The following is a 27,534-nucleotide window of genomic DNA, read 5'->3' on the forward strand; positions in this document are numbered from 1 at the left end:
ACTTGGCGAGTAGAATAAAATACTCAACTCCTTAACTTGGTCGAAACATTTAAATGCTTGCGAGTATCAGGAAGGCAGAACTTAACATTGCAGGTATCAGGAAAGCAGATATTAGTAACATTACAGGTATCAGGGAAGCAGAACTAGGTAACAATACAGGTACCAGGGAAGCAGAAAACCCCATTGTACTTATTATCACTGAGGAGATGATTCTGACTCGTGAGTTAGTCAGGTGACTGGCTGCCTGGACATGACCTTGATAAGAACATAACAGCTGAGTGCTCCGTGTTAAAGTTCACTCACACAACTCCCCACTTCCTGTTCCTGTTAGTGGCTGGCGGTGAACAGTTTCCTCAACGCGGTAGCTGATTACAACTAATTGCCTTATTTCTGTTCACCTCAGAGTAGACGTGGATATAGACTGAACGATTGTACAGAACAAATGTGATGTTTCCAGAGATGTTTTGGGGAGAGGATCTAATTTGGGCTCTCGACTACCATCGGTAGGCTACGTACTGCCACCTCCCTAATCGGAGTATTTAGAAGCCATCACAGCGGCTCAGCGCTATCAGCCCAAAATTAGAATAATAAAAATGAGATGTCAGTCAATGTAATACGGTAAGTAACGAAATAAAGGTATATGTGCACATAAAAATATAAAGTTAGGATAAAAAAAGGGGAATGAAATGAAACAGGTTGTGTGAGATGCTGTGACAGACTTTTTACCTACTAATTAAAAAAAGTGTCGATACTAAAATAGCACATTTAATTTGTCTTGGGTACCATCAGACATTTACACTTACGGTACAACATAATTAGCATTACTTGTTGATAATATTAATACATATTAGTCTATTAGGGTTTACAAATTTATTGTCCAAAGATCCGAGAGGAAACTAACTGCGAATACAATAAACTCTAATCCCTAGAAAAATTGGAGGAAAGCACTTTAATGAGTGCCTCCACTATCAACGAGCGGGTGTGCGTATTCGAGAGTGCCGTGCTAAATATAACACAGCCTCCGCAGTCAGCGTTCTACACTGCGTGGTGGAGACCGAGTTTAATGAGTGCCTCCACTATCAAAGAGCGGGTGTGCGTATTTGAGAGTGCCGTGCTAAATATAACACAGCCTCCGCAGTCAGCGTTCTACATTGCGTGGTGGAGACCGAGTTTAATGAGTGCCTCCACTATCAACGAGCGGGTGTGCGTATTCGAGAGTGCCGTGCTAAATATAACACAGCCTCCGCAGTCAGCGTTCTACATTGCGTGGTGGAGACCGAGTTTAATGAGTCCCTCCACTATCAACGAGCGGGTGTGCGTATTTGAGAGTGCCGTGCTAAATATAACACAGCCTCCGCAGTCAGCGTTCTACATTGCGTGGTGGAGACCGAGTTTAATGAGTGCCTCCACTATCAAAGAGCGGGTGTGCGTATTTGAGAGTGCCGTGCTAAATATAACACAGCCTCCGCAGTCAGCGTTCTACATTGCGTGGTGGAGACCGAGTTTAATGAGTGCCTCCACTATCAACGAGCGGGTGTGCGTATTCGAGAGTGCCGTGCTAAATATAACACAGCCTCCGCAGTCAGCGTTCTACATTGCGTGGTGGAGACCGAGTTTAATGAGTGCCTCCACTATCAACGAGCGGGTGTGCGTATTTGAGAGTGCCGTGCTAAATATAACACAGCCTCCGCAGTCAGCGTTCTACATTGCGTGGTGGAGACCGAGTTTAATGAGTGCCTCCACTATCAACGAGCGGGTGTGCGTATTCGAGAGTGCCGTGCTAAATATAACACAGCCTCCGCAGTCAGCGTTCTACATTGCGTGGTGGAGACCGAGTTTAATGAGTGCCTCCACTATCAACGAGCGGGTGTGCGTATTCGAGAGTGCCGTGCTAAATATAACAGCCTCCGCAGTCAGCGTTCTACATTGCGTGGTGGAGACCGAGTTTAATGAGTGCCTCCAATATCAACGAGCGGGTGTGCGTATTTGAGAGTGCCGTGCTAAATATAACACAGCCTCCGCAGTCAGCGTTCTACAGTGCGTGGAGAAAACATCAACAAATCACATGACTTGTCACTCGCCGTCCATCACACCTTAATAGTCCATGATATTGAGAGTGAGTTCAATGTTGTACTTCACATCGCACTTAACCTGTTGACAGCAGCCTTACGTCGCAGAGAGCAAGGCTAAAGTTCGATGTCACTCAGTACTGATCAACAGTGAAGGTGTTAAGTAAGCAACTTTCACCTGTTCACGCCGGTGATTATTATCGCACAGAGAAGAGTAAACCTGGAAAATGTTTCACGAACGCAATCATTTTTCACTACCTCCTAGTTCTTTTTTCTCTTCTGCCAAAGAGAATCAAAGCCGTTACGATTTGACCGTTAGGATCTGGCACTATTATAAAATAGTACAAATATAACCACATCGTATCCAAGGTTTTCAAATGGAGTAGAACACTCCAGAAGTGTGTACATACCATGGACAATGGAACAACCTTAATGATTGTGAATTATTCCTACGATTTTAGTTGGTTCGTTACTTTTTTGTAGCGAGAATTATTTTTTACAATAGAGTATTCCTTTTTCAATTATTATTTCGGTGCGTCCGTATAAGACGTCATGTAATGAAAGGGTCTTAACCCCATAACCCCACCATTTAGCTACACCACTGGCAGTTCACCATTCCTCAGTCATCATTGAGTTGTGATATTAGTTGTGATGATAAATCTCCCAGCCACGCGTGCTCTCCGTTATTAATTCACACGTATGAATCAGACACGAACATGTTCCAGTACTGTATTATTATATTAGTACCGGTGGAAACGAATGCCAACAAAACGTACAGAATTGTCGTCACCCCGCGCCTGCCGTGGCGAACCGGTTTTCTAGTTCACTATGGTCAGAGCGTTTATAATTGTATACGTGTAAAAATCCCCACAGTTGCACAGTTGTTTAGGATTCACGGGCTTGCACTGAATCAGCGGGGCATGATGACGTCATATGACGTAATCCAATACAACGGCAAAATCCGATTGAAATTTGCTAGGGACTAAAATCCAATTGGATGAGGCGCGATTATTTAGTACCAGCGCTGTTCATTACAACCTAAACAGTTTCCCTCACGTAAACAATACCATTCCATCGTTCAGTGATACAATCAGTAACATGACGTTTCGAGATCTGCAATCTGATCTCTTCTTCCGGTGAATAACTAACCTGACACATAATTACAAACTTATTGTTGCGACCTGTGTTCTGTAGTTCAGTTTTAATAATTAGTACTGTGTTTAGGTTTTTATTAAGTGCATGTTTTAGAGTTAGTGAGGTTGACACATAACATGGTGGTTGTGATTCCTGACTTATTAGGCGTGTCACAACACTCTGGTATTATTTGTGAATTTTAATCAGTTTGCAATTATTTGTCAGATTAGTTATTTACCTGAAGAAGAGATCAGATTGTAGATCTCTGTTGTGTTGCTGATTTTTTACCACTGGACAATGGCAAATGTCCGGAAAAATCCGGTTTCCTCCACAATTCTTCCATCGTCAAAAACAAACTTTGAACAAAGAATACCATTCCTTTCGCCAGATAGCTAAAAACTGAGAATTTACAGAATTGAGATAGTTTCTGGACACATTCTGCATCCTCAATTTCAAACAAGCAGTTGCCTCAAATTTTGAAAAGCCCGTAGTAGTCCACTGTAGAATTCAAAGACCCCAAGGAACAGCTCTTCGGTGTGTGGCAGACGTGACTTCGCACACAGACTCCCCGGTAAAGCAACGAGGAATAAAAAGAGGAACTGCGAGCCAGGAGGAAGAAGGAGGGACGCGGCGTAAGGAAGTATTTGGACGGCAGAGCAAAAAAAGAAAGCCGAATGGCATGGCGTGGCAGTGGCAGTGGTGGAAGGAGTGGTCTTCCATTCTATGGTACGGGTATGGGCCGGGTCGGCCGCGGCGAGGCTGAACCAAGGTTGTTGTTCTCCATCTCTCTCGCAGCTACCGGAGTTACGCGGCCCTGCTACACGTTGTGGCGCTGCGGTGGCCGGTCGCGCTACACGCTGTGGCGCACCCACACCGCTGCACTGCGATTCTTCGGTTCTGATGAGATGCCCGATGGATCTAACCGCGTAAACATTTAAGTAACTTCTCTGTAGGCTCTAGTAGGGTGATGTGTAAGGGACTCTAACGTTTTTGCGAAGCAATGTGTCATTGAGAAGCGAAGTTGTTCATGTACATCTTGAGTTTATGTAATACGAGTTGTTGCAAGCTTTGTAAAAATTATACTTTAATCTACAAAACGAGCTAAACACTAAATATATAACTAATTAAATGGTCCACTATGCTCCGATGTTGTTGCATTCGAAAATTTGGAATACTACAGTAACATTAAAAGAGGCCGTACATTTTTAGAAAGCAGTTTTAGATAAATCAATGGTCAATTATCTACCAAAGACTTATAAGTTCTATATTATCACTTCTGATGAGGCGGGGAGCTGTGAAATTGTTTACGTTAGTTTACATTATTAACCCCCACAACATAGGGTTATCTTTATAATTAATATCAGAAATATGAGATATATGAGTCTTCTTCCACCATATGTATATTAAAATCTGAATCAATAACTATATACTCGTATTTTGATAGATCATTCAAATGTCCACTGAAAATGTCAAAACACGTGTCTATAAAATAAAATGTTTAAAAAGAGATTTAGTTTCCAATTTGTGATATTACTTACTCGCCATCTTGAACGGCTGAACCCATTAATGGCTAGATTCAGTATATCACAACTCTAATTTTAAATGTATATATACTGTAAATATTTCAAAACTACAGTTTGTATTCGAGATTGAGGTCGGCCTGGACAGAATAATATGTTTCCGAAAGGGGCACTGTGATATTGACTCCTCAAAACGAAAATCCCCAGTTTCCTCCGGTGTGTGCAAATCACTCTTGGTTTACAAAAACACGATTAACGAAAGTAACTATGCATTACACTGAATCCAGGGAGTCTTGTTGGACCCATCTGCCATATTATTAGTGTGTACGTAATGAAACAAATCCAAAAGTCCGTACCGCGGACGAAGGCCGGAAATACTGATGACACGACAACCACCGCACGGCTGTCCGTGGTGGGACTCCTACACTTGGAGAGTAAGCAAATCCAGGGTCACTAACCCCGCACGTGCAGTTACCGGGGCATGTGCAAACCTGGCTCTTCGAATTCGGCTTCCACTTCCCGGAATCGCATTATCTATCTTACGCGGAACGTTACCAAGAACCGATATCTGAGAAAACGTCACAAACACTGGCTGCGAATCTGCGACATTCAAAGGCATGGAAATACATAACAGTAAGGAAGGTCGTTGATTTCAATTTTTCAGTTGACCACACAATCTGCGAACTTGACCAGGGTGTTCCCGAAGCGACGACAACCCAGCGACCCAGCACGCAGAAGGACGAGGTGAAAGTACTATAACGCAGTAAGGCACTATAACGGGAAGATGAATAATAATGCGAGGTAGGGAGAGGGAGAGGGCGAGGAAGGCAAGGTCATGCTATGGTAGATGCGGCCTTGGCTACGGCAGGCTGTATCCATACTACACCGCTATTACGTGTTACCGCTGTATACGTCGCCGGGCAAAACGCTAGACAATTCGGATCACTTTCTCCCATGCGGGGTTAGGCTCGACTTCCGAAAAATTTATTTCTACAAATAATCGGTCCTTAATCTGGTATTTTAAAGGTGTTAGCACATATAAATAGACGGAAATATGTACAAAGCTTTATTTTTATTAGTAGAATATTCTGTGATACGGGATGAAAATAATTACCCAGTTTACCACTACCATACATATTCATTAACGACTTATTCATTTATATAAGTTTAAAAGCAATTTATCCTGTTTTAGTGGTAAACATCTTGATTTAAGCCCTTAACGGTAGGCTAATGTTAGACCTATAACAATTTTACCCCCCCTTTTTAATCTAACCAATGTATGATATGGATATATTACTTTAAAGATATAGGAGTAATTAGTACGGATTTATTCAGAAAAATCAATTTTTTAACTCTAAAGTTTAACATAAAAAACTAGTCTACAAACTTAATATATATATATATATATATATATATATATATATATATATATATATATATATATATATATCGATGCGTATTGATTGTATCTTTAAAATGAGACTTCACCCTATAACGTTACGATAAAAATAAGGGACAGTAGTATAGGTGTCTTAGGTATCGCTTCACTACAATAGACTTAAAAACAGTATCTCGATTGTAGAAACCACTCGTCAAATGAACGTCGACTGTGGAAACCACTTGTCAAATAAACCTCGATTGTGGAAACCACTCGTCATATGAACGTCGATTGTGGAAACCACTCGTCAAATGAACGTCGACTGTGGAAACCACTTGTCAAATAAACCTCGATTGTGGAAACCACTCGTCAGATGAACGTCGATTGTGGAAACCACTCGTCAAATGAACTTCGATTGTGGAAACCACTCGTCAAATACACCTCGATTGTGGAAAACCACTCGTCAAATGAACGTAAATTGTGGAAACCACTCGTCAGATGAATGTCGATTGTGGAAACCAAACTCGTCAAATGACACTTCGACTGTGGAAAACACTTGTCAAATAAACCTCGATTGTGGAAACCACTCGTCAGATGAATGTCGATTGTGGAAACCACTCGTCAAATGAACTTCGACTGTGGAAACCACTCGTCAAATAAACCTCGATTGTGGAAAACCACTCGTCAAATGAACGTCGATTGTGGAAACCACTCGTCAAATGAACTTCGATTGTGGAAACCAACTCGTCAAATACACGTCGATTGTGGAAAACACTTGTCAAATAAACCTCGATTGTGGAAACCACTCGTCAGATGAATGTCGATTGTGGAAACCACTCGTCAAATGAACTTCGACTGTGGAAACCACTTGTCAAATAAACCTTCGATTGTGGAAAACCACTCGTCAAATGAACTTAAATTGTGGAAACCACTCGTCAAATGAACTTCGATTGTGGAAAGCACTAGGCAAATGACACCTCGATTATGGAAAACTACTCGTCAAATGAACATAAATTGCGGAAAACACTCGTCAAATGAACGTCTATTGTGGAAACCGATCGTCAAATGCACGTTACAATCGATATTAGGAGTTTTTCGTCACTGGAAATTTCGACTGCTGAGCGTCTCGCGCGCGAGGCGAGGCGGAGCGCTTGCGTGGCGTGGCGCGGTCGCTGGAGGTGAGTGACCGTGGGTTTAGCTTAGACCTACTGGAAACAGCTGATCCCAACAATCAACGCCAAACCGCCTGACTACAGCCGGCTAATCTCTGGCCTGCGCTCGCTACGTAATTACCAATAGTTCCGACATTTCCTGGAATACCTCCCGAATTAGAACATTCCTCACTCCAATCAATACACAGGCCGTGTAATTAGTTTAATTGCGTGACGAACGCTTTCCCATAAATTGGAGTTGAATACACTTCTAATCGACCAGAATACACGGCTAATCGACCGGTATGCGGTGAAATCGAAGGCTCGTTATTGTTAACGTATTTCAAAATCCCGATTTATCTCATCCGAAATCGACTCACCAGACAAACATAAAAAATTACAGGTGCTTTATTAGAAATGTATTAATTCGGTTTTATATCATGTGATGTAAATGAAATAAATATAATTCTGTTAAACATGTTACACTGATAATCACACCTGATAAATCAGTACCAGTGCAGACATTAAAAACAGTCAATATCGGACGTAAAATAAAACAAATATGGTAAAATGGTTAATTTTGGAGATGACTTGATAAAATATTGGTAGATATGTTGAAAATAGAGTGTTTTTTCTGTTTGGCTTGGTTTAGTTGACTATGTACGATTTTTTTAGTACTTCTATGAGCAGCCCTGACAATTTTTTAAAAACCATTCATTTGGAATTTTCTTAACTTTTAAGAATGTTTCGAGTACCGGTATATAAAGTTTTAGTATACGCATTTTTGCACAAAATAATCAAATTGTCCACAAACAAAGCTACGACACGTTCCATCGCTGTACAAGATTTGTTAACAATAGCTTGACATATTTCCATCTTAAACACTTTTGACTTGAATCCCAGAAACCGTCTGGCACTGAAATGGTTAAAATCTCATACAAGTTCCGTGCCACATCAGCGGCATGTCCCACGCAAATTAAGAGGCTGCGAATAAAATAGTATCAAAAGTGTTTACTGCCAGGTAAGTTTTGATTTGAGCAGAAGTTCTGAACAGAATTGTGACTGGATCCAGGCTTATTGTAATCCACTGCATCCCTAGGCAACACAAGAGTCACGTACAGGTCGTCCGACATGGTAGGATGACTGACAGTACGCGACGATAGATATTGTCCAGTGTAGGGCACAGAGCAGGGACACGATAGGATGACTGACAGTACGCGACGATAGATATTGTCCAGTGTAGGGCACAGAGCAGGGACACGATAGGATGACTGACAGTAGGCGACGATAGGTATTGACAGTGTAGGGTACAGGGCCGGACACGATAGGATGACTGACAGTACGCGACGATGATAGGTATCGTCCAGTGTAGGGTACAGGGCAGGGACACGATAGGTTGACTGACAGTACGCGACGATAGATATTGTCCAGTGTAGGGCACAGAGCAGGGACACGATAGGTTGACTGACAGTACGCGACGATAGGTATTGCCCAGTGTAGGGCACAGGGCAGGGACACGATAGGATGACTGACAGTACGCTACGATGATAGGTATCGTCCAGTGTAGGGTACAGGGCAGGGACACGATAGGTTGACTGACAGTACGCGACGATAGGTATTGCCCAGTGTAGGGTACAGGGCAGGGACACGATAGGATGACTGACAGTACGCTACGATAGATATTGCCCAGTGTAGGGCACAGGGCAGGGACACGATAGGATGACTGACAGTACGCTACGATAGGTATTGCCCAGTGTAGGGCACAGGGCAGGGACACGATAGGATGACTGACAGTACGCTACGATAGGTATTGCCCAGTGTAGGGCACAGGGCAGGGACACGATAGGTTGACCGACAGTACGCGACGATAGGTATTGCCCAGTGTAGGGCACAGGGCAGGGACACGATAGGATGACTGACAGTACGCGACGATAGGTATTGCCCAGTGTAGGGTACAGGGCAGGGACACGATAGGATGACTGACAGTACGCTACGGATGATAGGTATCGTCCAGTGTAGGGTACAGGGCAGGGACACGATAGGTTGACTGACAGTACGCGACGATAGGTATTGCCCAGTGTAGGGCACAGGGCAGGGACACGATAGGTTGACTGACAGTACGCGACGATAGGTATTGCCCAGTGTAGGGCACAGGGCAGGGACACGATAGGATGACTGACAGTACGCTACGATGATAGGTATCGTCCAGTGTAGGGTACAGGGCAGGGACACGATAGGTTGACTGACAGAACGCGACGATAGGTATCGTCCAGTGTAGGGTACAGGGCAGGGACACGATAGGTTGACTGACAGAACGCGACGATAGGTATCGTCCAGTGTAGGGTACAGGGCAGGGACACGATAGGTTGACTGACAGAACGCGACGATAGGTATCGTCCAGTGTAGGGTACAGGGCAGGGACACGATAGGTTGACTGACAGAACGCGACGATAGGTATCGTCCAGTGTAGGGTACAGGACAGGGACACGATAGGATAACTGACAGTACGCGACGATAGGTATCGTCCAGTGTAGGGTACAGGGGAGGGACACGATATTATGACTGACAGTACGCGACGATAGGTATCGTCCAGTGTAGAGTACAGGGCAGGGACACGATATTATGACTGACAGTACGCGACGATAGGTATTGCCCAGTGTAGGGCACAGGGCAGGCCCACGACGGTTTACCGGCACCCTGTCCTGCTTACGTAACGTCCGGTTTCACCTCTTTACAAAAACCTACTATTTTTATGGAGCCTTTATTTCGCTGCCAAATTATGTCGCCGCCAAACGTGAGGCGAAGGCAGTGACAGCGGGCGTTTGTGAGGGGGGAGCAGATGTGTACGGACCACTGCCTCGGAGCACAACTGCGGGATACGGAATCGAGAAGTCCGAATCGTGCCCAAGTAATCGAGGACACTCAAATTACACCTATGTACAGCGTGTGACGACAATTTCAAAGACGCTTAGGAGGTTAGCTACATACAGATTTAAAATAGTTAATTGATTGCCGTGTACAGGCTGTTTTTTCTATTCAAACCTTCATACGGATGTGGGGCTCGAAAGCCCCACTTACTATATCGCAAAACACGGCGTAGGGCTGTAAAGACCCACCAACCGCCATGGGGCTCTTGATTAAAGTGTGATTTGTACGGTGAGGTTTAACCCAGCCGTATTTGCAATAGAGTTGAACATCGTAGATATATCATACGTCATTTTGGAATGGCTTTTAATGCTTTTCACACAAAACAATTTTACTGGCTTTTCACATAGTAGTGCAAAATAAATACGTCATATTAAAAAATCAATAAAATCACAATCGCCTTGAAATTAGAGTATACATTATTTACACATATATCCCTTAGTTACAAATGTATCTCATTTTATTAAGCCTTTTATCTCTATATCAATTCTCCAGAGAACAGACCTATTGGTCTTTCTCAATAAGGTGTTACCACAGAGCAACGGAAGTAACTTTGGGCATTCTCATACAATGGCCATTACAGGAGCTCAAGCCGAAGCGTGCTCTTTTATTGGTAAACTCTTTGACTCAATGTTTAAAACTGGCGCTCAGTTTGAACCGCCGAGTTTCAAGCACACTGCCGTAAAGCATGTTGCAGTTGTAATAGGGTTCTAAAGATTTACTAGTGTACAGAAGTGTATTGAAATGATAAGCATTTCAGAAATAACGTAGCCACAGCATTAGTGCAGCCTCAGAAAAATGACGCTGTCACAGACTTGACCCTGGAATTCGGAATCCACGCCCATCTGAAGATAAAAACAATTCGGCGACGAAGAAGCTCAAAACGTAGTCTTTACATAGTTTTGACATCAGAGAACGTAGTCTTTACATAGTTTTGACATCAGAGAAATTTCAACTATTCAGCTCTATTTCAACTTCTAGGTGACTCTGATGACGAAACGATGCAAAGATTTATAGCACATATAATATTTAAGTATCACTATATCTATCAGCATATATGTTTTATGTGAACAAGATTTTTACACGTCCTGTAAACGCCCACAATCTGGTCACTGCACAGGTCCTCGGCACAGGTTCCGGGGACTTCTGGGGCTTTAGTGATCTCATCGAGAGTTGAACGTCCATGGGACGAAGACCGGACTTATAAGAAATCTTCGGAACTTCTTCATTGCCCTTGGTGGGTTAATATCTGTATTCAGTCAGGAGTCCGCAATTACACTGCGATGTTTCGTGCACGTTTTAATACAGAACGGCTTTACTGTTTAAATGGGTAAGTGTTTGCAGTGCTATTAATTTTTGTATTATGTAGGCTACATGTTTTAATTGCTTAACAACATATAAGCTACAGAGGTATCATACATTGACTGCTGTGGACACATACTGTACTATTCTGGATGTCCTGAAGTGGGTTCATATCTTGTGTCGCAGTGATTTGATAATAATGAAATTGATAAGAACATTGCCTATCAAATCATATTAATATATGTTTAAGAAAATAAATATCCTCTTTTATTGACTAGTCTGCCAAATGTTTCAAATTTAATATCACTTCCGGCCATCTTCTAGAGTGTATACTGCACTATGCTATCTATATTGATGTCTTCTTTCTAAGGCGCCAAAAAATTCTAAATTTGACTTACATTTTTACATCGAGTATGTGAATATAATCACCCATAACTATGCGAGGTATATTTGACAACACAGACGATATATGTTATTGATTGCGGCAATAATCTCAAAAATCACTCCGTGCTAATTTACTACTACAGCGTCGAATGTCAAGTCGAGAGTTGGATAACAGTCTGAGCTGGGCTACAACAGTTACACAACGACAACAGGGTGAGATGTCACAACGTAACTGCAACAACATCCGTACTGTTGTGGGTCCACACAGTGATTTCATATTACGGGACAATTTAAATCTTGTTTATTAGCACCTTCCTCTTAGTGCAGCGTCTGCAAACTGACGCTGTAGAATTGACTTCTGGAATCCTGTCACCTGAAAAGTCTTTTTTTAGAGAAGAATACTTACGACTTTTCAAACGGGGGGGGGGGGTAGAAGGGGGTAACTTTAAATTTTCAAACGGCAATTCCTATCTTGTGAAATGTCATTCTAAAGGTATAATCAATATAAACACATTGACATGAAGACAACTTCTTTACGACATTCCAAGCAAAAGTTATGGACATTGTAATGTCACTTGGAGAAAGACATATCTTACCAAAACTGCACACCACAAACTTTTGATACTGCCTAAAGGGATACACTGGGCACCTCAAAGCCTTACTGAAAGATATCATGCATGCATTGTGTTGATATGCGCAAGACATTGGCATTGTCCCTACAGCTATTTATTTTTTGCGTTATCTGGTCATACAATTTGCTAGGAAAGTCGTAGACATGTTTTCTTAGTGCCATTGTGTTTCTTTTTAATTGACCTTTAAAATAACATGTCACAAGATAGGGGTTGCTATTTTAAAATTTGCCCCCTTCTACCTCCCTTTTAAAGGGGTAACTCCTTCTACTTTCTCTTTGAAAAGGGGATTAAATATTTTATCCTCCAAAAAAATAAAAAAAGTATTTTAATAAGTATGGTAAAGATTATACATCGAATTTCAATCCGTTTGGAATATATCTAGGCGTATCAGACATTTTACACCCTAAAATGTAAAAGGTAATGTGCCCATAACGTTTGCTAGAAACATTGTAGATATGTTTTATTTATGTAATGGTTTTGTTTCTTTTCAATAAACCTTTAAAATTACATGCCACAAGATAGGGGTTCCAATTTGAAAATTTACCCCCTTCTACCTCCCTTTTCAAGGGGAGAGGGGGTGTAAACTTTTAATATCCTCCAAATAATCCAGTTGGTATTCTGTACCAACTTCAAGATCTGCGATTAATTCTTTTAATTAAAAAAAAGGGTCAACCCAATAGAGACAGCACAGTCTAGGGTACAACTATACTTCCAACACAACAGAATCTGCCCGGTTTGTATATAGCAGTATCACCTCAACACGACACCTGATAGACTAGGGTACATCCACACTTCCAACACAACAGAATCTGCCCGGTTTGTATATAGCAGTATCACCTCAACACGACTCCTGACAGACTAGGGTACATCCACACTTCCAACACAACAGAATCTGCCCGGTTTGTATATAGCAGTATCACCTCAACACGACACTTGACAGACTAGGGTACATCCACACTTCCGACACAACAGAATCTGCCCGGTTTGTATATAGCACGACACCTGACAGACTAGGGTACATCCACACTTCCGACACAACAGAATCTGCCCGGTTTGTATATAGCAGTATCACCTCAACACGACACCTGACAGACTAGGGTACATCCACACTTCCGACACAACAGAATCTGCCCGGTTTGTATATAGCAGTATCACCTCAACACGACACCTGACAGACTAGGGTACATCCACACTTCCGACACAACAGAATCTGCCCGGTTTGTATATAGCAGCAGTATCACCTCACCACGACACCTGACCAGAGGTACATACATCCACACTTCCGACACAACAGAATCTGCCCGGTTTGTATATAGCAGTATCACCTCAACACGACAGCCGCCTTGCGCTGATAAATGATATCAGCGATCAGAACCATACATTCCTTCCATATCCACAGCTTTATCAGTTCACACGCCACCGACCGCGGCTCTAGCACTAGACTTGTTTAATGACCACGCTCGTTTCAAATTCAACCGTCCCCGGTGACTTATATGGTCCAGGATGGTAGTCCTGGCATTCATCTGACTCCCCTGGCTATTTGTCATTGATATTTTACCTTAGTGACATCAAAAACAACCCCTTGATGGACGAATTCGAGAAAGTTCAAAGTGTTAAGATACAATAATCAACTCCAAAAACATACGCTATTAAGAAACTCTTGCCCATATCTTTCAGTGGTTCCCCACATACCCTTCTTGTAAACCTATGTATCTTTTAAGGCACAATTACGGTATGTCATAAGCTGTCATTAAAGTACGTAGATGTAGATAGTGTAAAAGTAAGAAAGCAAAGTAGATGTAATGTACGATCTTACGTACGAACGTTGCCAAAGAAGACACGTAGGCTGCAATTTGGATATTGTTCAAGTGAGAAATAAAAAAAATTTAGATTTTTCCTACAATTCTGATGATTTCCCGTGATGGAAACAATACTAAATTCAGACTTTTCTCGCAATTCTGATATTGTGCATGTGAGAGATAACAAAACAAAATTTAGATTTTTCCTACAATTCTGATGATTTCCCGTGATGGAAACAATACTAAATTCAGACTTTTCTCGCAATTCTGATATTGTGCATGTGAGAGATAACAAAACAAAATTTAGATTTTTCCTACAATTCTGATGATTTCCCGTGATGGAAACAATACTAAATTCAGACTTTTCTCGCAATTCTGATATTGTGCATGTGAGAGATAACAAAACAGAATTTAGATTTTTCCTACAATTCTGATGATTTCCCGAGATGGAAACAATACTAAATTCAGACTTTTCTCGCAATTCTGATATTGTGCATGTGAGAGATAACAAAACAAAATTTAGATTTTTCCTACAATTCTGATGATTTCCCGTGATGGAAACAATACTAAATTCAGACTTTTCACGCAATTCTGATATTGTGCATGTGAGAGATAACAAAACAAAATTTAGATTTTTCCTACAATTCTGATGATTTCCCGTGATGGAAACAATACTAAATTCAGACTTTTCACGCAATTCTGATATTGTGCATGTGAGAGATAATAAAACAAAATTTAGATTTTTCCTACAATTCTGATGATTTCCCGTGATGGAAACAATACTAAATTCAGACTTTTCACGCAATTCTGATATTGTGCATGTGAGAGATAACAAAACAAAATTTAGATTTTTCCTACAATTCTGATGATTTCCCGTGATGGAAACAATACTAAATTCAGACTTTTCTCGCAATTCTGATATTGTGCATGTGAGAGATAACAAAACAGAATTTAGATTTTTCCTACAATTATGATGATTTCCCGTGATGGAAACAATACTAAATTCAGACTTTTCTCGCAATTCTGATATTGTGCATGTGAGAGATAACAAAACAAAATTTAGATTTTTCTTGAAATTCTGATATTGTTTACGTTAAAGAGTTTCTTACAATTATGATACTGATCACGTTAGAGATAACAAAACAACATTTAGAGTTTTCTTGTAATTCTGATATTGATTTAAATTCAAATTTAAAATTTTCTTGCAAATTGTTAAGTATTGAGTATGGTTTACAAAACCAAATTAATTATATTGGGGGTATTATTTTTAAAATACCCGTACCTTATTACAATTTTTATAATATTTAATAAATGTTCATGTTTACAACAGTATGCAGGTTGAACTGTGCGTAAAGAAATCTGTATGATGTACAATAAAATAAGTACAAAACACAAATTTCCATACTTTTTTTACATATATTTCACGAGACGGGAACATTGGCCCGGGTGGGGCTAGAGCTGAGCTGAGCTGTCACCTAAGTGTAAGTAGGGTGAAGGTCGGTGAAGCGGTGAATGGCGCGGTACAGCGACATGGTAGCGAGCTAAGGCGAGAGCTAGGGACCGACCACGGCTGCTGTGAGCTGTGAGCTAGCAGGGGCAAGGCAGCCCGCCTGTCCGCTTCGTTCAATGGTCCCCCCACCCATTTCCTGTCGCTACTGCGCGTCCTGAAAACATCCGCCTGAAAACATCGGTCTCGTATTCGCAGCTGCCCATTCATTTACCCTGATATCGCCTTTCTGACCGGCACCATGTACGTCAACCGCACTGCTCGACACCGACACGATACTTGTAACTTGACTGGTCACTATATACGTCACCGCACTACTCGACACCGACACGATTACTTGTAACTTGACTGTTCGCTATATACGTCACCGCACTGCTCGACACCGACACGATACTTGTAACTTGACTGTTCACTATGTACGTCACCGCACTGCTCGACACCGACACGATACTTGTAACTTGACTGTTCACCGTGTACGTCACCGCACTGCTCGACACCGACACAATATTTGTACCTTGACTGTTCATGTACGTCACCGCACTGCTCGACACCGACACGATACTTGTAACTTGACTGTTCACTATATACGTCACCGCACTGCTCAACACCGACACAATATTTGTACCTTGACTGTTCATGTACGTCACCGCACTGCTCGACACCGACACGATACTTGTAACTTGACTGTTCACTATATACGTCACCGCACTGCTCGACACCGACACAATATTTGTACCTTGACTGTTCATGTACGTCAACCGCACTGCTCGACACCGACACGATACTTGTAACTTGATTGTTCACTATATACGTCACCGCACTGCTCGACACCGACACGATACTTGTAACTTGACTGTTCACTATATACGTCACCGCACTGCTCGACACCGACACGATACTTGTAACTTGACTGTTCACTATATACGTCCCCGCACTGCTCGACACCGACACGATACTTGTAACTTGACTGTTCACCGTGTACGTCACCGCACTGCTCGACACCGACACAATATTTGTACCTTGACTGTTCATGTACGTCACCGCACTGCTCGACACCGACACGATACTTGTAACTTGACTGTTCACTATATACGTCACCGCACTGCTCGACACCGACAAAATATTTGTACCTTGACTGTTCATGTACGTCACCGCACTGCTCGACACCGACACGATACTTGTAACTTGACTGTTCACTATATACGTCACCGCACTGCTCGACACCGACACAATATTTGTACCTTGACTGTTCATGTACGTCACCGCACTGCTCGACACCGACACGATACATGTACCTCGACTGTTCATGTACGTCACCGCACTGCTCGACACCGACACGATACTTGTAACTTGACTGTTCACTATATACGTCACCGCACTGCTCGACACCGACACGATACTTGTAACTTGACTGTTCACTATATACGTCACCGCACTGCTCGACACCGACATAATATTTGTACCTTGACTGTTCATGTACGTCACCGCACTGCTCGACACCGACACGATACTTGTAACTTGACTGTTCACTATATACGTCACCGCACTGCTCGACACCGACACGATACTTGTAACTTGACTGTTCACCGTGTATGTCACCGCACTGCTCGACACCGACACGATACTTGTACCTCGACTGTTCACCGTGTACGTCACCGCACTTCTCGACAACAACACGATACTTGTAACTTGACTGTTCACCGTGTACGTCACCGCACTTCTCGACACCGACACGATACTTGTAACTTGACTGTTCACTATATACGTCACCGCACTGCTCGACACCGACACGATACTTGTAACTTGACTGTTCACCGTGTATGTCACCGCACTGCTCGACACCGACACGATACTTGTACCTCGACTGTTCACCGTGTACGTCACCGCACTTCTCGACAACAACACGATACTTGTAACTGGACTGTTCACCGTGTACGTCACCACACTTCTCGACAACAACACGATACTTGTAACTTGACTGTTCACCGTGTACGTCACCGCACTTCTCGACACCGACACGATACTTGTAACTTGACTGTTCACCGTGTACGTCACCGCACTTCTCGACACCGACACGATACTTGTAACTTGACTGTTCACCGTGTACGTCACCGCACTGCTCGACACCGACACGATACTTGTAACTTGACTGTTCACCGTGTACGTCACCGCACTGCTCGACACCGACACGATACTTGTAACTTGACTGTTCCCTATGTACGTCACCGCACTGCTCGACACCGACACGATACTTGTAACTTAAATGTCCATCCCTAACATTACAAATATCAATTTCAATTTCTACCATGTTTCAGGATCGTCCAATCGTGAAATTCGTGTTTATTCCTTCGAACAAGTTGATTCTACTTTGTAAATTACGTCTTGATCATGTAATACCGATGCTAATTACAGATTCGGGCCGTATATTGTTACACAACCTGGATTGTTATTTAGCGAATTCCGTACGTCCTCTAACAGTGTGCAGTTGTACAACAACGCATTATAATATTTATTCTAAAAGATAATTTATTCTAAGAGAACATTTTTAAACCAAAGGGTAACGGGCTTCGCTGAGGTTATATGCTACATTCCAAATCTACAGATAATATCTGCGGATAATATCTTATTTTCTGTAAGACTGATCATACGTAAAATAAATTTGTACACTTCCCGCCATACAAAAGAAAATTTATGTCAACCTACTGAGAGATTTTGTCTACATTAAAATAAAGTTTCATGCAAAATTTAAATTGATGCCATTTTATTCGAGTTATCTTGCCATATTAGAGTTTACATAATTAAAGTCTAGTCTATTCCTACACACCGAGGCTACCAAAATATTATGTATGTGCAGTAGTTAAGATAATGTGTCACATGTTTCAGAGAGGTGATATGACAGAGATAGGTGATATTTGTCCAGCCCCTTCACTGATGCTCAGTCAACTACATTACGGTTCACTGCATTTAACGGCAATAACATTGTTTTCCATTCCGCACTGTTCTGTCAATCTAGATCCTGTATTGTTTAACACGCAATCATTGATCATCTACTCGATCACGGGCTTGAAAATATGTGTTACAGTATCTACGCAGCATCTGTACAAATGTACATGTGACTCGTGCAATTTCGTATGCAATATCTATAGACACGTGCCATTTTCTACGCAGTATCTATACAGACGTGTGCGACTCGTGTTATTTTCTATGTATCTATACAGACGTGTTCGACTAGTGTTATTTTCTACGCAGTATGTATACAGAAGTGTGCGACTCGTGTTATTTTCTATGTATCTATACAGACGTGTTCGACTAGTATTATTTTCTACGCAGTATCTATACAGACGTGTGCGACTCGTGTTATTTTCTATGTATCTATACAGACGTGTTCGACTAGTGTTATTTTCTACGCAGTATGTATACAGACGTGTGCGACTCGTGTTATTTTCTATGTATCTATACAGACGTGTTCGACTAGTGTTATTTTCTACGCAGTATGTATACAGAAGTGTGCGACTAGTGTTATTTTCTATGTATCTATACAGACGTGTTCGACTAGTGTTATTTTCTACGCAGTATCTATACAGACGTGTGCGACTAGTGTTATTTTCTACGCAGTATCTATACAGACGTGTTCGACTATAGTGTTATTTTCTACGCAGTATCTATACAGACGTGTGCGACTCGTGTTATTTTCTACGCAGTATCTATACAGACGTGTTCGACTAGTGTTATTTTCTACGCAGTATGTATACAGAAGTGTGCGACTCGTGTTATTTTCTATGTATCTATACAGACGTGTTCGACTATAGTGTTATTTTCTACGCAGTATGTATACAGACGTGTGCGACTCGTGTTATTTTTCTACGCAGTATGTATACAGACGTGTTGCGACTAGTGTTATTTTCTACGCAGTATTTGTACAAACGTGTGCGACTAGTGTTATTTTCTACGCAGTATCTATACAGACGTGTGCGACTAGTGTTATTTTCTACGCAGTATCTATACAGACGTGTTCGACTAGTGTTATTTTCTACGCAGTATGTATACAGACGTGTGCGACTCGTGTTATTTTCTACGCAGTATGTATGCAGACGTGTTCGACTATAGTGTTATTTTCTACGCAGTATGTATACAGACGTGTTGCGATACGCAGTATGTACAGACGTGTGCGACTCGTGTTATTTTCTATCGACTAGTGTTATACGCAGTATGTATACAGACGTGTGCGACTAGTTGACTAGTGTTATTTTCTACGCAGTATGTATACAAACGTGTACAAACGTGTGCGACTAATTTTATTTTCTACGCAGTATCTGTACAGACGTGTGCGACTCAACTAACTCCCATAACAGTTGACATTTCAGGTTATACATGGTTTCTTATCTCGCATTTTCTATCGGTACAGTCGTACAGTTCATCACACCACTGTACCAACGTACCTGTCGACTGTGTATTAACTATTGCTATATTAAGATCATTCAAATTCCTGAGATACACAAAACTATTACTACCTAGCCTACGCACTTCATAAATACGTCTTTTTTTAAACAGTATCGGTAGTTAAAAGAATCCCTAATGGATATTCCGAAATGAGAACGTTTCAAAGCTGCCCATCTGTGTTTGTAATGAATTATACACCAATACGACTAAAACAATAGAAGTGTTTTTGACGCGATGTCTCTCATTTGTACGCTCCTGGGAGAAAAATTGTACAAACATATTTCCATGGAGACATAAAAACTTTTATTTAGAACACAATATTTGTAAACAACGCCAAAACAAAAATTCCTTCATAAGTAAAGAAAACCGGAATGGTTCAATATTCGAAACCGTCTTCATTAGGAGTCGCCAATCATTCAAAGTAAAGAACACCAATACTCTATGAGGAAAAAAACAATGTCAAGGAGTTAATGCATACAACCATAATGCAACTTTATAGATATAGTATTTGTGGTATATGATTATTTTACAGTGAATAACAGTTGAATGACAACAATTCTAACAAACGTGATGTGCAGTTTAGTCATATTTGATTTTGAATTCATTACCGACTTGACGCCCATAAACGTGCAGCCTATTTAAATTCCATTGCTTTATTTACGCAGATAAGGATCATACACGCCCTCGGCGAAATCACTTGATTTAAACCCCGCCCCGCGCTGTATTTCACGTCCGGACGTATTCCGACCTTATTGTATCGTAAAATACCTGCCGTGCTGCGCATAAATCCGGCCTACCGGAAGTGTAAATTGCGTAAAGCGACCGCGGCGATCGCCCCTTCCCGAGCCCAAGCCGAACGGCGGACTCGGGTCGCCGGGGAGTTCTGCAACGCCGGGATTGAGTAACGCCGATACAAGCCTCTAATCTCGTATTCGGCGGTCGCCATTACGATGGTTTATTAGCAAGTATCCGGCCGGGGAAGATGGCGGCTTAACTTCCGGCGAGAGAGGCGACTTCCTCCGGACAGCCTTGGCGGCTGACTGGAATGCGAGTTGAACAGCGGGCTGAGGCGAGGGGACGTGGGGGGAGGGGGGGATAGGAAAGAGAAATTATTAGCCTACAACCGCGAACCATGAATGATTGGGAAAGTTAGTGACCCCATTGTAAATTCCGCAACGTGTCCGTCATTCATGTCGATGTGGGCAGCGTTGCCAAACTACACCTGTGCGACTGCACTGACGTTTGCGTGATCGCCGTGGAAATCTGTTAATTCGCACTACGTTTGCGTGATCGCCGTGGAAATCTGTTAATTCGCATTACGTTTGCGTGATCGCCGTGAAAATCTGTTAATTCGCATTACGTTTGCGTGATCGTCGTGGAAATCTGTTAATTCGCATTCCGTTTACGTGATCGCCGTGGAAATCTGTTAATTCGCATTACGTTTACGTGATCGCCGTGGAAATCTGTTAATTCGCATTACGTATGCGTGATCGCCGTGGAAATCTGTTAATTCGCATTACGTTTGCGTGATCGGCGTGGAAATCTGTTAATTCTCACTACGTTTACGTGATCGCCGTGGAAATCTGTTAATTCGCACTACGTTTGCATGATCGCCCTGGAAATCTGTTAATTCGCATTGTCACTCAATGTTACAATCTGATTTAATTTAAACTTCCGTCTAGGCCTATTCGATAAATAGCCTTCATAAAGCGGTAGCGGAAACGTTAGGTTTACAATCATATGATTTTAATCGTTCTCTTACATTGGATTCAGGTGGAGAAATCTTTGTCAATTTGCAATTCGGCTAGTGCTTACTGAATGGGCGAAGATTGTTTTTAAATACTGCATCTACAGTTCATGCTAGTGTTGTGTACACACAGGCTTTTCCTTAGGTAATTAATTAGTGTTTAAACTCACATTTCTGGGGGCAGGACCTTCATTCACATGGGTCGAAAAATTGTTATGGTATTATTAAAATATTTAGGCTACGCTAAACAGATCTATCTGTAGTCAACAAAATGTTAAATCAAAACTTTTAACAACAGTGTTTCAACGTAGTATAAACCAGAAAACCAGAAATAATCAATTTCGACCTTAGCTCAAAGGTCGAAAATTAAAGTCCGATAAAACACCCCATACTAATACTCCCAGCGTCCTTCACCAGAATTTTACCAAGTACAATCGTGAAAATTTCATTAAACATTTATTTCTATGTTTCAATCGCATTATAACCATATTTTTCGAAAACCCGAGTCTAAATTGTTTAGTGGTCTTTGGATTACCCTTTGTCTGTACTGACATAGTTTGCATCAGCAGTTAGTTGTTTCTATGGAAGCAAAAAGCAACAGCTGTTGTTGAAAAAAATAAACCAACGTAAAATTCATATATTTTAACATTTATTATAAATATTTCTTGTGTTGAAATTTCATACAAATAGGCTGTTAAATACATTTTAGATAATTACTTACAAATAAGTGGATACTTTTTAGCGAGCTATTTTTAGTCACAATTTTTTTTCTGAAGTACAAAATTGTTTTTATAATTTTACAATCACACATTCTGAAAGCACAATTAAAATTACACACTCTGAAAGCACAATTACAATTACACCGTCTGAAGGCACAATTACAATTACACCATACACGATAGAAGCCCAGAGGCGAAAAGTAGCCTACAGATTGAAAACGCCCTATGACGCAGTTAATTGAAAATTTTCGAAGTTTCAGTGAAACACATAAAACAAACTGAATTTAATAGGCAAAAAACAATTCGGAAATAATTCTAAAATTGATTCCTGTCAGCTGACCGTGGTAAACGCTCACGTGGTTCCAAGCTGTTCCCTGGCACGGTGTGAAATTCGGTTAATCGATTTGAAGACATAACTTATCAGCTGGGGAGATACAAATCACGGACCCCAGTCATTCAACAACGGGCGAGGTGCACGACGGGGTCCCTGGAACCCCAGCGTCGACCTTGACCGGGCCTAGACAATAGCCGGGGGGGGAGGGGGGTCGACGGACACTTCCAAATTCCACCCAGAAGGATCAAATGCATTCCCTCAGTTGACTCTTACGATTTATGTGTCTTTTATAACCTTTTGTGGAGCAATAAAACGCATTACTTCATCCGGCCTGGTGGTAGTCCTAATAAATGATCATAACATTCCAGTTCGTCCCGGGATAAAGTGGTGTGGAGGCCGATAGGCAGCGCACTAACTGTCCGACCTAGTAGCACCACTCTAGATTATTGGTTGGGGTGGTGTCTCCGACCGTAGACGACCAAGGAAAAAATTGTGTAAGAATCTCATCTTGAAAAAAGAAGCATTCGTTTGCCAAGATTAATGATCTTACTGATTTTTTTTATCAAAATATCCCATCAGTATATCCAAGCACTGCGTGAAAGGGTCCTGTTTTTCATTTTTAGCAACAATATAGTCACGTAAAAATTAAAGGGATTGCCATTTTTAAAAAGAACAAAATTATGCCGTTAACCCATGATCGATTTTGATTTGACGACGCTTTAGTTAGCGGTATAGTATTAAAACTTACTTATCACAATGGAAATTGTATTACGTAATGTATTAATTTAGTAAATTTACCTAATTTAAGTTCAAATTTTAATAGAAAACTAGAATTATGATACATGTTTTTGAAACACAGTAAGAAAATAATAAAAAATTAATGCTACAGTGTACTGAAAGGTTACTAACTGAATTGTATTACTTTATATTGATTTTAAACACTTCAAAGTAGGCACAACGTATTTCTATTTATGGGTGATAAATTCATCCAATAGAGATAAAGGTATTGACATAGATAGATATTTGTGTTTTTTTTTTTCATGATCCAATCATATCAGGCTGATAAACATTACTACTACATTTAATTTATTATAATAAGAATACTCTTCTTAATAGCAACATATGTATTGATTTAACTAAAGGTAATCCTAACTGTGTGGTTTAGATTGTTCACTATCGCAAAACTAAGTTGTAAATGAGGATCAGTCAATGTATTTTCAATCATAGAGATAACATTCCTTGTAGACCACTTGGTTGTGAAGCAGCATATTATAATATTTTGGTCAAATTAGCCTACAACAATGTCTTAATCTGTTTACCAACTCCTAGACAAAACAGACCTATTAAAAGGATATTAGCTAGTGGTTTCTATTTAATTAGATTAAAGGTTAACCCTAATACGAGTTCTTCTTCTTTAAAATGCACAAACGTTGACAAAGTTAACATTATAGTCTACTTAGCAAAAAATCTCAAATGCCACAGCTGTAGATTAAACCAAGATATGTCAAAAGTTTATGTTTATGCTAAAGAAGCATATCTTATTCAACTGCAAACTCAGATAACTACAACTAGATATTAAATCTATTTTACTGAACTAAATAAGATTATACCTAGCCTTAGTTCCAAACTAGAACTATTTTACTAAACTAAATTGACTTTCATTTTAATAGATAGCCTAGCCTAAAGAAGGTTATGGCAAAGTTACATTTAGGCTAAAATCTATTTTGAATTTGAGTCAATACAAGTCATAGTATGAAAACTTATGTATTCTTTGACAATCAGCTAAAATAGTAGACTACCTTAAATCCTGATTGATGAAACTTATTATATGCATCAATATGTATAGTTTGCTAGTTGCAATAGATGTAGATTGCAGCTGTTTTCACATTAAAATGATTTGGCACTAAAACCTAGAATTTATAAAATAAATTATTTGTCAACAACATTTAGAGAAAAAAATGCATGACTTACCATCATTGTCAGCAGCAGCCAACCAGGTCACAGATCACAAATCCCAAGTTTGGCAGGTAAAAACACTCACTTTTCACAACACTTACGCCGATATTCGCCCAGAATGAAACAGATTCGGTCCAATCGGCGTAGCCAGGTCCGTGATGAACCACGGTTTCCAAAGTTTCTACTCGAGTTTTCGTTTTCGTCTCACTCAATTCAAAAATAAACGGTGGCGCCTGACCAAGACGGAATTAACGAGATTTCGTTTTCATTATTCCCTTAGTGTTACATCTTACCGCAGACGGGCAGTCCGGGTCCACGTCATTCACATAGTGTACGATTAACTCTGAAAACGGCCGTACAGCATCGAAGCGAGTGAAAGAAGGAGAGTCTGTCGCAATAAGTTCATTCATTCGAACCCCCACTGCAGTCAGTTGGCGAGGTTACTCACAGTACAGGACATAACCTATAAGAGCAGAACACCGTGCAAAGTTATCACTCACGACTGACAAGTACGTTACCGAGAAAAGTCGGTGAAAGCGGCCATGTTTTTGGTGTAGGAGTTTTGAGAAGGACAGTGGAGCTGCAACGTTTTCAACAATCAGTCCTGTTTAAAAGCATGGCCACTCTTAGAGCACTGAAAACACTTCACAACACTGTTACCACTGGTTACAACCGTTTAAAAATTCACCACAACGGCACTGTACTAACGTCTTCCTAAACGGAGACGGATTATAACTAAAAACTCGATCTAAACAGTTCAAAACACTGAGAATACACAGTTGAAGTTATTTTCGCTCCTGCTGGCTGCGAAGCTAGGCTGGGAGTGTTCCGCGCATGCGCACCGGCCACTTCCCCCACCACCGCCCGTAATAACTGAATACTTGGTTCATTCATACCAGCAAGGACTTCAATCAATGTGCTTTTCTTCTAAGCACAAACGAAAATTACCGATCTCAAAAGTAAAACGGGGACCTATATTATATACCTCGATACGGAATATTAAAACTCAACAATATTTTATTGTCGTCGTCTTCTGTTTTGTTTAAATAACGGCTGGCTTTTATTTGCGTGTAAAATCCGATGGAAGGTGACCTTCATAAAGAAGTGGCTCGTTCTTCATTACAAGCGCGGGAAATGTAAAATATCCTCCCACAATCGCCCGTGATTGAAATAAAACTCGTTTAGTCGCCTTGACCTTCCTAGCCGCGTAGTTGGCGCTTCCACCCAGACCAGACCATAAGTTATCGCCCGGATTTTATCTAGAGGATCTTGCACCTTGCACACAAAACAGTCGATGTTGTCATTATTACAGTAATTATATGCATCTCTAATGGTTTTAATATTGGCTGGTTTATAAGCTACACCTCACTGATCAGTCTAATTAGCTAAATTGTGAGTGTGAAATTCTGTATGTATCTTTCCATCACGCTAAAACTGCTGCCCCGATCTAGTTGAACATTTGTAAGAACTTGGTTTAAATTGTGTTGATAAACATATTATAAATGCGAAAGTTCGAAAGTTTCACGCGTAATCTACACAACCGACTGTACTGAAATTTTACATGGACATATTTTCGGTCCCTGGGATGAATATTAGCCTATTCTTACTTTGAAAATCCCTCCGGGCTACGCCCCACTGGTCTGTAATGTAGCGAGAAATGCCATATAGGTCTCTAAAGTTATGTAATATTAATAAAATAACCTCGTCAAATGCAATCAACTGTTCTGTGTAAACATTGTTTACTATTTTCAATTCCTTTACATTTATGGTAAATTGTCTAAAGAGGAACAATAATCTTTCAGGCTCTTTTAGATTACAGCGATTAGACAAGTAACATAATCTACATTAGAAAATGTCCTAAAACATAAGGTCAGAACTCGATTCCAAAGACTCCTTTTGAAGCAGTCGACCAGAAATATGTTAGATGAAATTTCGCGGGACTGTTCTTTTGAACTATTGTACCAATTCCAGCTCTAAATGCTAAAATATTAACACTTACTATAAATTTAAAGACTGTTATAAAACTCATCATAAGTCACTTTTGACAGAAGTACGCTTCTCTGATTTGTGATACATATTTCCTTGATCGGGAAACAAAACAAAATCAACTATACAACAAACATAATAAGAACGAAGTAAATTACAATGGCCACAATTACTTATTACTTTTTGGCGTATTTTCTTGATCGTGACAACAAGGCAAACTCAACATGGCGTCGGAAATAGAATTCACTCGAACCAGCAATGGTTATAAACGTGTAACACCTACTAAATTGCGTGCATATATAAGAAACATTATAGTCTAACTTTTATTATATATTTGAAGTCTATTATGAAACCTGTCTAGGTAGTATTATAGCAAAAGTAGGCTTTGCAGAGGTGTATAGGTATTTATATTTTCTTGATGGGAAAAGAGGCAAAATCAGCTTTGGAACAAAAAATACTAAAACCTCAGAATATTAAAATGGCTCTCAATGTACATTGTCTAACATATTTTTTAGCTTTCATAATTTACTAAATTAGTATAAATAATATTT

General features: G+C 40.7%; 2 protein-coding genes across 2 annotated transcripts in view; both read right to left on the reverse strand.

Annotated features, from left to right (window-relative positions):
- The window catches only part of LOC124363185 (protein sprouty homolog 3), a 66,754-nt gene extending 40,923 nt beyond the window's left edge, over nt 1-25,831 (reverse strand). Inside the window, exon 1 of the mRNA XM_046818334.1 lies at nt 25,013-25,831. The gene's annotated coding sequence lies outside the window, so the exon portion shown is untranslated. The remainder of the gene's footprint in view (nt 1-25,012) is intronic.
- Nucleotides 12,263-21,187, reverse strand: LOC124363733 (serine-rich adhesin for platelets-like). Its single transcript, XM_046818996.1, has 6 exons — nt 21,039-21,187; nt 16,538-18,031; nt 16,170-16,452; nt 13,821-15,372; nt 13,498-13,650; nt 12,263-13,262 (listed from the first exon to the last, which is right to left on the reverse strand). The coding sequence occupies exons 1-4, from the start codon at nt 21,185-21,187 to the stop codon at nt 14,308-14,310; spliced, it is 2,991 nt and encodes a 996-aa protein (XP_046674952.1). The 3' UTR covers nt 12,263-13,262; nt 13,498-13,650; nt 13,821-14,307.
- Nucleotides 25,832-27,534: the final 1,703 nt, after the last annotated feature.

This window comes from Homalodisca vitripennis, chromosome 5 (genome assembly GCF_021130785.1).
Source record: "Homalodisca vitripennis isolate AUS2020 chromosome 5, UT_GWSS_2.1, whole genome shotgun sequence".
In the NCBI taxonomy this organism is placed as follows: domain Eukaryota; kingdom Metazoa; phylum Arthropoda; class Insecta; order Hemiptera; family Cicadellidae; genus Homalodisca; species Homalodisca vitripennis.

Bases quoted from the DNA above. Each gene is read 5' to 3' on its own strand.
- LOC124363733 (XM_046818996.1), bottom strand. From the start codon at position 21,187: ATGGCGACCGCCGAATACGAGATTAGAGGCTTGTATCGGCGTTACTCA. The intron at 16,453-16,537 runs GTACAAATATTG...GGTGTCGAGCAG, and splicing joins GACGTACATGAACAGTCAAG to TGCGGTGACGTACATGAACA. The intron at 15,373-16,169 runs GTGACGTATATA...AAACAATATCAG, and splicing joins TGTCGGTGTCGAGCAGTGCG to AATTTCAAGAAAAATCTAAA.